The following is a 12,011-nucleotide window of genomic DNA, read 5'->3' as shown; positions in this document are numbered from 1 at the left end:
ACAACCCTGGTGTTGACAACCCTGGTGTTGACAACCCTGGTGTTGACAACCATGGTGTTGACAACCCTGGTGTTGACAACCATGGTGTTGACAACCCTGGTGTTGACAACCCTGGTGTTGACAACCCTGGTGTTGACAACCCTGGTGTTGACAACCATGGTGTTGACAACCCTGGTGTTGACAACCCTGGTGTTGACAACCCTGGTGTTGACAACCTTGGTGTTGACAACCCTGGTGTTGACAACCCTGGTGTTGACAACCCTGGTGTTGACAACCCTGGTGTTGACAACCATGGTGTTGACAACCCTGGTGTTGACAACCCTGGTGTTGACAACCCTGGTGTTGACAACCATGGTGTTGACAACCCTGGTGTTGACAACCCTGGTGTTGACAACCCTGGTGTTGACAACCCTGGTGTTGACAATCCTGGTGTTGACAACCCTGGTGTTGACAATCCTGGTGTTGACAACCCTGGTGTTGACAACCATGGTGTTGACAACCCTGGTGTTGACAACCATGGTGTTGACAACCCTGGTGTTGACAACCCTGGTGTTGACAACCCTGGTGTTGACAATCCTGGTGTTGACAACCCTGGTGTTGACAATCCTGGTGTTGACAACCCTGGTGTTGACAACCCTGGTGTTGACAACCCTGGTGTTGACAACCATGGTGTTGACAACCATGGTGTTGACAACCATGGTGTTGACAACCCTGGTGTTGACAACCCTGGTGTTGACAACCATGGTGTTGACAACCCTGGTGTTGACAACCCTGGTGTTGACAACCATGGTGTTGACAACCCTGGTGTTGACAACCCTGGTGTTGACAACCCTGGTGTTGACAACACTGGTGTTGACAACCCTGGTGTTGACAACCCTGGTGTTGACAACACTGGTGTTGACAACCCTGGTGTTGACAACCCTGGTGTTGACAACCATGGTGTTGACAACCATGGTGTTGACAACCATGGTGTTGACAACCCTGGTGTTGACAACCATGGTGTTGACAATCCTGGTGTTGCTACCCATTGTGATGACGAGGACAAAATAAGTACTGTATATGGAGCACCAGGTGGTAAATGGAATTTAATTTGAATAAATGCCATGTTTTGAAATGTGGAGTTGGAGAGCATAGACCCCACACAACCTATAAATTATGTGAGAAATCTGTAAAGAATTCTGACAAAGAAAGGGATCTTGGGGTGGTTCTAAATAGAAAACTGTCATCTAAGGACAACATTAAGAACATTGTACGAGGAGCCTATGCTACACTTTCTAACTTCAGAATTGCTTTTAAATACATGGTTATAACGATGCACTTATTAGTATGCTAAACACGATTCATACAGCTCTTGATAAAAATGAGTTAAGTTAGGTGTTTCTTCACGATTGGATCAGAATCGCCCTTAAGGGGCGGTTCATTGTCTTTCTCATACTGTATTTTCCATTGCCCAGTGTTTATATCTGTTACCTTCAGCAATGATAAAAAAAAATAGGGGGATTTTTTTTTTTTTTTTTTAGATTTTTTTCTTTGTTTATTGTCTGATTTTGTTGTAACCTATATATCCTGGAGAATGCATACCCGTCCCTAACTATGTGAAGTTAGAATGAAATTGGTCAACAAATAAATCGGTCACAACTCGCAGAACTTAGGACGTTGAATTTATTTTGGCTGATTTTTTCACAGATTTAAAACTCTATTTTATTTGTCTTTAGGTTGTTTTGATGATTAGGGAAAAGATTAGGTTTTTTTCACTTATATAAAGTATTCACTAAATATATCCCCTAAATCATTATAATTATTATAATTACTGTATCCCTATGTTTTTTTTTTGGGGGGGGGTATTTTTTCTTAACTTCATTTTTTTTACAGTAAACTTTACTGAAAACCTATATTCTCAACTTATGAAAATGAAGATCATATGCTATTCTGAGCTGATTTGAAAATCTTTAATTTTTAGATTATGCACAAAACATTTGAAAGCGTTTCAGCAAATTTTTAAAATTGAGTGATATGGCCTGCCGTGTGTATATATGTATGTGTATATATGTATGTGTATATATGTATGTGTATATATGTATGTGTATATATGTATGTGTATATATGTATGTGTATATATGTATGTGTATATATGTATGTGTATATATATATATGTATATATGTATATGTATATATGTATATGTATATATATATATATATATATATATATATATATATATATATATATATATATATATATATATATATATATATATATATATATATATATATATATATATATATATATATTGTGTATGTGTGTGTGTCAGGAAAATCCTGACATCATCAATGATGTCAGGATTTTCAGCATACGCATATGAGGCAAATTTATTTATTAGGCTTCTGGGATTTGTGAAATAAACAATTTAATTTCCTGACATTGTTCCTAGGGCTGAGAGTTGCTCCTGTATTTAGCATTACTATTTTGTACATAGTTGTATATATGTTGCAGGTGTTCTGTCCGAGCATCACCATGTTGGAGACGACCATCGTTGATGACACCGCTGACGACATCAAACACCAAAATGCCATTCCTGCCAAGTTTGTTATTGGTGCCAGTGATGATGAGTTCGAAGAACCTCAAGCTAAGGAGGCAGTTTTGGTCAGTAGAATCTAATACCTCAGCTGGAATAAAATATTGATATCTTTGTGACAACACACACATTGACAACAGCAGCAGTGTAGTTGCAGTGGTTGATCTTATTTTATCAGAGAAGGGGTAGGGGTCTCTGTTTGCTAATAAGTAAAGTAAAATAAAGTCAATTATCAGTTTATAAAATCCCCTACCCCTGATACCACTCCCCCAATATATGTGCCTAAGCCATGCAACTTTACCAATGAAATCACTGCTATCATCTTATAATAATGGTTGTTGAACATGTTGAATGCAAATTTTACCGTAATGTACCTATTAATAAACTTATTAATAATTTATTAATATATAGGTAGTAATTTACTTATTAATAATCCGCAAATTATGCTACACTGTACCTGTTAATAATCCCCAAATTTACTACAATGTACCTATTAATTTTCTTCAAAATTTCTTACAATGTACCTGTTAATATTCTTCAAAGTTTGCTAAAATTACCTACAGTACTTAAAATTATCTGTTAGATTAAGGACCTGCCCAAAATGCTATGCGTGTTAGTAGCTTTGCAAGAATGTACCAATGTACCTTCATGTATATATATATAAATAAATAAATAAATGTCAAAGCTAGAAAATTTAAGAAAAAGAGGTGATATGATCACCACTTACAAAATAATAACAGGAATTGATCAAATTCACGAAGAAGAATTCCTAAAACCAGCAACGTCATGAACAAGAGGACATAGATTCAAGCTAAGGAAGCAAAGGTGCCAAACAAATATTAGAAAGTTTTCTTTTGCAAACAGAGTGGTAGAAGACGGTTGGAACAAGTTAAGTGAGAAGGTGGTGGAGGCCAAAACCATCAGTAGTTTCAAATCGTTATTTGATCGAGTATTGGGAAGACAGGATACCACGAGCGTAACCCTATTCCTATAAGATGAGAGCTATGCTTGTGGCCTAACTACACTACACTCATTACCTAACTACACTTTGGTAATTACATATGGTGCTGTACTAAACACATGTTACATAATGCATATCTTCCCTCCAAGCCATATACACATGTGATGCTGTACCAACGATATGTTGCATATTTTCCCTTTAGCCCACGCCTGTGTTGCTGGATGAACTACATGTTGCATATCTTTCTTTCAGGCCACACTTGCTGCATATCTTCCCTTCAGTCCACACATGTTGTACATCTTTCCTTCAGGCCAAACATGAGGTGCTGAACTAACCATATGTTTCATATCTCCCCTTCAGGCCACACATGTGGTACCTCCTGACGGAGGATGGGGTTGGGTGGTTGTGGCAGCGTCTTTCATGTGCAATGTTGTGGTTGATGGAATCATCTTTTCTTGTGGGATGCTGCTACCTAAATTTCGGGAGGAGTTTAACGTGTCTAATTCAGAAGTATCGTGGGTCAGCTCACTCCTTGGAGGCTTCTACCTCATTGTTGGTGAGTGAATTGTTTTATGTTTGTTTCCTTCTTATCTATTCCTTCTTATACTTACATAATCCAGGATTGTCAAGTATTAATTTTGAATCATCTTTATTTGTAAAGAGTGCATGCGATAATGTAGGGAGTATGTCTACATCTATTCTTTATGAATCTTCTTATTAATATAAGGTAATAAATCTAAACTTTCTCATATTAAAATTTACCTTGCATATTATCCACAAACTTATGCCAAAATATTTTTTTTTTTATGCTTAACTCCTTTCCTGGAAGAGCTCTTATAGATGCTGCATGTTTCCAGCAATCCGGATAGCCCCACCCAATTCGATTCACACCGGGCACTTGCAAGTCATTGTAAGCTTACCCAGGACCAGAAGATAAAAACCTGGCCTACCCCTCTATAGAGGCACCTGGCTGAAGATATAAGATCACCCAGACCAAGACAAGGCCACCAGAAAGGTAGACCAAGACAAAAGTTGGTACGGTAAACACAACACAGAAGAGGAGTCCCTGAAATGATCCATCTGGTCTTTAGGTGGTTCAACCTCTAGCGATTGCCCACCACCAGGTGGCTGGAACTGCAGCTACCAGATTTGCCCACTTGACACAGTCAAGTGACACTTGACTGTTGATAGAGCCCGAGTGCATGGGGAAGTTGTGTAAAACCCTGGTTTGTGTCTCAGAGAGGCTACAGGATCCAAGTGAGGTCGGTAGAACTCCCGGTTGCAGTTTTTTTCCATGTCGTGGCGCATTCGACTAAGGCAGCGTCTGGGATCATCCCGAGTGTAAGTTCGAACCCTCATCACAGCCCTTGTGGATTTGTTCATTTGATACATCACACTGTGATTTCTGTGTGTATCCCACGTACCTATTTACTGCTAGGTGAACAGAGCATTAGGGTGAAAGAAACTCTGCCCATTTGTTTCCGCATCCACCGGGGATCGAACCCGGAACCTCAGGACTACGAATCCTGAGTGCTGTCCACTCAGCTTTCAGGCTCCAGCTGGTAAAAATAATGGCGAGGGCGATGGCCTAGGAGGCCACAGGACGCCTGGCGCTTCCCTTCTGGATATGCTCGCTGTATTGTCCTCATCTGTGCTGTATGATTTGCATCCAACACTTGTACTCACTTAGTTGTGCTTGCAGGGGTTGAGCTCTGGCTCTATGGTCCCACCTCTCAACTGTCAATCAACTGGTGTACAGATTCTTGAGCCTACTGGGCTCTATCATATCTACATTTGAAACTGTGTATGGAGTCGGCCTCCACCACATCACTGCCTAATGCATTCCATCTGTTAACTACTTTGACACTGAAAAAGTTCTTTCTAATGTCCTTGTGGCTCATTTGGGTACTCAGTTTCCACTTGTCCCCTTGTTCTCGTACCCCGTGTTAAACAGTTTATCTCTATCTTCCCTGTTGGTTCCACTTAGAATTTTGTAGGTAGTGATCATGTCTCCACAAGCTCTCCTGTCTTCAAGTGATGTGGGGTGCATTTCACGCAGCCTTTCCTCGCATCTCGTGCCTCTTAGTTCTGGGACTAGCTTAGTGGCATACCTTTGAACTTTTTCAACTTAGTCCTGTGCTTAAGGTACGGGCTCCATGCTGGGGCCTCATACTCCAGGATTGGTCTTACATATGTGGTATACAAGGTTCTGAATGATTTCTTACACAGGTTCCTGAAGGCAGTTCTGATGTTAGCCAGCCTCGCATATGCTGCAGATGCTATTCTTTTTATGTGGGCTTCAGGGGGACAGGTTTGGCATGATATCAGCCCTCTAGATCTTTCTCTCTGTCTGTTTCATGAAGGACTTCATCTCCCATTTGGAATCCTGTGTCTGGCCTCCTGTTTTCACCGCCTAGTTTTATTACCTTACATTTACTCGGGTTGAACTTTAGTAGCCAGGGATGTACAGCCAATGTGCATTTAAAACACTTCAAACACAAGAATAATCACCAACCACCAACTTGTCACCGTAACTTGTGTTAGGTCTTTATTGTCCTTTGCTTCATCAATATTACTACCCTTATCTCCTTCAAACAATAAGGTCTGAATTTCACCGTCAGAGAGTGATCTTTCAACACTGTATCTGACAGGGAATTGAAAGCTAGAAGCGTGTGCACCACCCATGGTTGCTCACTCAGAACTGAGCAAACCCATAGCCCTGGGGCATGCTGGGAATTTTTTTCGAGATAGCTGCATCTCACTGGAGATCTCGGGCGTCCATCTCGTACCCAACCTACCACGCGCGCGTTTTGAATCCTATGATATCCTAACATTGCTTAAGAGTCAGGTGGTGCACCGCCTTATCCCGTGTTTTGTCAGGTGGCGCAGTGCATTGGTTAATGTAAATGTGTCTATTAGTTAAAATACCAGTTTGTTTTATTTGTGTTAATTTTTATATTTCATTTGTGTTTGATAATATGTATTAGTAAATATGTATGATTCTGTGTGTAAAGTTTTCCTGCGTGTTTTCGTGAGAGGAGCGTCCCTTTGCTCCACAAGAGAGAGAGCTGAGACTTTACACACACAGTTTGTGTGGTGTGTGCTCGTGAGGTACTCACCTCACTGTGTGAGGTCATTGACCTCCATTTATATCAGAGTGACTATAACTGTAATCATTAATCTGGTGAGTGAGAGATTTTTCCTTGTTAGTGTGTTATTCCTTTTCCTGTGTTTAAATAAAAGTAATGCACTTTGATTGTTTCTTGAGTTCCGCCAATGCAAAAATATTGTGCCGGTCCCACGTGGTCATTCTTGTGTTTGAAGTGTTTATAAATGCACATTGGCTGTACATCCCTGGTTTAAAGTAATGTACCTAAACTGTAAATATGAAAGTAAGGACGGATTTCATGAGTTCGTACTCTAGGGTGCGGCTTATCAGGTGTGCCCTTACACATGTTGCAGCCCTTACACTGCAAACTTTAACATATATATGCTCACTCCCTCTGCTAGGTTATTTACATAAATTAACCCTTAAACTGCACAAAACGTCATATGATGTGTAGCATTGAAGGGGGTATAATTAAAAAATATTTGAATTATGTAAAAATTACTTTAAAATGTTAAACAAATTTCCAACTTATTGGCTTCAGCTTCGTGAAACTTTCATCAAAATATTTTCAGAAATTGATTTTAGACGAATATTTAAAAAAAAAAATTAATGTTTTGTTGATAAAGAGAACAGCTCCTATTAACTGAAACTAATGGATAATACAATACAGTAATAGAGAGATGCAAGCACCTGTCTGACGCACAAAGAAGAAGAAGAATAGTAGTAAGAAGTGTTCACAAAGTGGATATACAGCTGGTGCCTTTATAGCATTGGTGAGTAATACATTTTTTTTTATATATTTTTTTTTATAATAACACAAATAATAATGAGTAACTATGTTATTATGCTCTATTTTGTTATACAGTGGCACCTCGACTTACGATTGCCCCGACTTACAGTAATTTCGAGTTACGATATAAATTTGATTGGAAAATGCGATTCGACTTACGATAGTGTCGTTGACTAACGATATTCGTTGATACACGTTCGGGTCAACCGAGCGCATGGTTCCCGGTCATGCGGGCCAATCTGCCTCAGTTTACTAGAGCCGTCCGCTTAGTGACGATCATGCTTATAAGAAATTCCATTTTTTTTGTTGATTTTTTGCTTTTTGAACATAAAACTGATTATTATATATCATGCCATAGGTCCCAAGAAAGTCAGTGGTAATGTTCAACATATGAAAACACATGTGAGGATGACCATAGAGACAGCTGAGCAAATTTCTTCAGGGAAGGAGGAGGCAGTACAGAATGTCCCTTCCTCAACAATTAGGAAGTGGTGTAGACTGTGGGAAGAAATGCAAACTTTTGTTGAAACGACTCACTCAGAGCAAGCTGTAATAGGCCGTTGCCTTAACCTTTTCAATGACACTGATGCATCACTACAGACAAATGTTAAAATGAAGGGAAAAACAAGTGTCACTAGACAAATTTTTAGTGAGACAAACTGGCGGTGAACCATAACCAGGTCCTAGTGGTATGCAGGCAAAACGTAGGAGAGAGAAACCCCAGAGAAATCATCACTGCCTGATGTTATAATGGAAGAGGACTTCCCTTCCAAACAGTAACAACTCTCCTCCTCCTCCCTCCTCACCCTCTTCCATATGCCATCAAGAGCCCTCCATAAAGGTAAGATAAACATATGTACTGTATTGTAGTTAGAGAAAAAAATTATATTCAGTATAAAATGCATTTTTAAGTTAATACTTTTGGGGGTGTGGAACGGACCCTTTATTTTTTATGGGAAAAATTGCTTCAACTTATGATATTTCGACTTATGATACGTCTCTGGGAATGGATTACCATCGTAAATCGAGGCCCCATTGTATATCATATAAATACTTTGCCCAATGTTATCATCAGTTACTTTCAACAATGTCAAAAAAATATTTTTTTTTAGGGGATTTTTTTTTTTTTTTTTTTTTTAGGACTGGGTTTTTTCCTCCTTTGTTTATTATTTGAATTTGTTTTAACCTTTGCATCCTGGAGAATGCATACTCGTGCTTAACTATGTGAAGCCAGAATTAAATTGGTCAACAAATAAATCAGTTACAACTCTCAGAACTTGGGACTTTGAATTTTTTTTTGCCTGATTTTTTCACAGATTTCAAACTATTTTCCTTGTTTCTTTAGGTTGTTTTGATGATTAGGGACCAGATTAGGATTTTTTTACTTATATAAAGTATACCCTAAATATATTCCCTAAATCATTATAATTATTATAATTATCCCTATATTTTGTTTTTTTGGGGGGTTATTTTTTCTTGACTTCATTTCAACACACATTGACCTACAACTTTCACATACTTGAGTACGAATGCCAAACAATGTTTATTACAACATACAAGTAAATTCATGAATTAAAACTGCCTTGTTCATTGTCGATAACTTCAATTATATCTATAACTAAAATTTCAGCTTACTTCAGTATCCAAAAATCTAGTTTCTAACTGATTCTCACCATTTTTACATATAGTGTGCACAGCCGTCTGTTTTACAATCCCTATAGATTTTTCGATTTTTCGATTTTTCATAAACTCTAAACGTTTGGGAGTTATACATTTTTGTTGTCTAAATTTGCGCATATTTTAAATGCCATATTGACAAATTTTTTTACAGTAAACTATACTGAAAACCTATATTCTAAATACTGTATATGTAAATGAAGATCATATACTATTCTGAGAGCATAATAACACCAAATGAACAGTTGGTGATATTTTTATATTTTTGCAGCTGATTTCAAAATCTGAAGTTTTCTATATTCAATTTTATAATTGTTTTTTATTTTCTTGTTTTTCAAGTTACACTGGTATCATTTAGACAAAGTTGGAGCATTTGCCTAGTAAATTATTCACAAAACATTTGAAAGATTTTCAGAAGATTTTAAAAACTGAGTTCAATGTGACACATCATATGAGGTTTTGCACAGTTTAAGGGTTATACATAGCAATGGTTCTAGGACAAAGCCCTGTGGAACACCACCTTCCTCTCCTCTCCAGCTTGACATATCCCAAACCATCGTCCTGTTTAGATACTACCTATTGTGATGGTTGTCATTAGTCACGAATTCATACGTACTTAACTTTTAGATAGTAGTATACTGACTGTTAAGGATTTCTTTTAAAATAAATGAAGCTAAAAAACAAACTTAAATATTCCTAGGCCTAATATAGTGCATACATGTACTATATTAGGCCTCAGATATTGTGTACAGTATTAGGTCTAGGAAGGTTAGGTTAGGCTAGTTTGTCAAAGCAACACAAGTTAAAATTAATTTTCTGGTTTGTCCAACTCAATAGTTCAGATTTCTACTTTCTAATTTCATTGTACGTTGGTATATATACTACGGTCCTCATCGTTACTATAAGTACTGTATGAGCTCGCTAATCTGGATAACCGGGTCATCCAGATAAAATTGCATCTGGATAGTTTTATATCCATATCTGGATGAATATCCATAGAATCCGGATGACTGGAGATTTGTCCGGATACAAGTATACTGGCAGAGAGTTTATCATATATGCTGGCATTTAAGTCAACATTTGAAGCCTAAAAATATCTCCAAAACCAAGGGTCGACTTGCCGCCAAATGTAAAATGTGAACCTTTACCACTGAGAGATAAACAAGTGAAATGCTCTGCCTAACACTAGATGTATACCAAAACTTCAAATTTCAATATTTATGCTGGAAACATCTTCTACTTAGTAACTCAACTTCTCACATTCACTATAACAAAACTTGTACATTTTCCCACCACCAGACAACATCAAGAAACTGAAGCAATAAAGTCAATTGTCTATGAGGTGCACTTCCATCCTGCAACTTTTTCTCCTCCTCAAAAAAAAAAACTTGCATCATTGAATGTTATACTGGGCTCTATTTTCCTCTAGGCAAGCCAAGTCAAAATGAATTCTAATGACCCTTTGATGGCTAGATTCATAATGTGGAACAGCCATCCAAGATGTGAAACATACATGCCATCTTGCAACACTTATTACAAGTGTCCTTAAAACTAACACAAATATGAGAAAAGACTGGGAATTAGAATGGAAGCGTTCAGTTTATACATTTCCACCCGGCATCTACAACTCATTCTCACATTAACTTACAACTAACACCTACACAGAAATTGATTTGGAATTGGGATGTAAGACTTTTACTGTTGCTGCACAATTTTCTAAAGTCCTAGAGTCTTGCGGTTATATATATATAGACACACTGTCAGTTCACAAATGCAGCTGGCGAAGGCAACATTCCGTGCAAGATGGTGGGTCACACCTGTACTCACCTAATTGTGCTTGCGTGGGTTGAGCTCTGGCTCTTTGGTCCCGCCTCTCAACCGTCAATCAATAGGTGTACAGGTTCCTGAGCCTATTGGGCTCTATCATATCTATACTTGAAACTGTGTATGGAGTCAGCCTCCACCACATCATTTCCTAATGCATTCCATTTGTCAACCACTCTGACACTAAAAAAGTTCTTTCTAATATCTCTGTGACTCATTTGGGCACTCAGTTTCCACCTGTGTCCCCTAGTGCGTGTGCCCCTTGTGTTAAATAGCCTGTCTTTATCTACCCTATCAATTCCCTTGAGAATCTTGAATGTGGTGATCATGTCCCCCCTAACTCTTCTGTCTTCCAGCGAAGTGAGGTTTAATTCCCGTAGCCTCTCCTCGTAGCTCATACCTCTCAGCTCGGTTACTAGTCTGGTGGCAAACCTTTGAACCTTTTCCAGTTTGGTCTTATTCTTGACTAGATATGGACTCCATGCTGGGGCTGCATACTCCAGGATTGGCCTGACATATGTGGTATACAAAGTTCTGAATGATTCCTTACACAAGTTTCTGAATGCCGTTCTTATGTTGGCCAGCCTGGCATATGCCGCTGATGTTTTTCTCTTGATATGGGCTGCAGGGGACAGGTCTGGCGTGATGTCAACCCCCAAGTCTTTTTCTTTCTCTGATTCTCTCTGACTCTCTGACAACCTGTGGGGTTGATAAGGTGACAATCAATAACTAGGAGTCTTCACATCACTCCTAACGGGACAAGCGTACAGCAGAAGTAGGTGACATTATGGTGGAATAACAGCAGGCAGGGTACATAGCATTAACAGAGCTATGTGACCACACATCTTGAATTTTCCTCAATAGTCTTCCGGCAACAGTTGTACACCGACTTTGTTGACAAAGTTGCCTCCACGGCTCTGGCAACCAGTGGCGGAGGGCGAGATGACCACCCAGCCGCTGTGGGCAGCGAAGCAACAAGGTGAAGGCCCTCTCCACTAAACTAAGCTGGGATTGCAGAGTGGCGGCTGGATACATGGCCAGGCACCTCAACTGAGGCCTAGCACATCAGATTTCCAC

General features: G+C 38.9%; 1 protein-coding gene across 10 annotated transcripts in view; it reads left to right on the top strand.

The window, feature by feature from the left end:
• Positions 1-12,011, top strand: part of LOC123745751 (monocarboxylate transporter 14) — a 76,433-nt gene that overhangs the window by 32,555 nt on the left and 31,867 nt on the right. For all 10 annotated transcript variants that reach the window (XM_045726571.2, XM_045726570.1, XM_045726569.1 and 7 more), the window contains 2 exons: positions 2,492-2,641; positions 3,895-4,090. In XM_045726571.2, the coding sequence (XP_045582527.1) occupies positions 2,492-2,641; positions 3,895-4,090 (346 nt within the window). The remainder of the gene's footprint in view (positions 1-2,491; positions 2,642-3,894; positions 4,091-12,011) is intronic.

This window comes from Procambarus clarkii, chromosome 88, assembly GCF_040958095.1.
Source record: "Procambarus clarkii isolate CNS0578487 chromosome 88, FALCON_Pclarkii_2.0, whole genome shotgun sequence".
Classification (NCBI taxonomy): Eukaryota; Metazoa; Arthropoda; class Malacostraca; order Decapoda; family Cambaridae; genus Procambarus; species Procambarus clarkii.
Note: the sequence above shows the minus strand (reverse complement) of the source record. Positions and strands in the feature narration are given on the sequence as shown.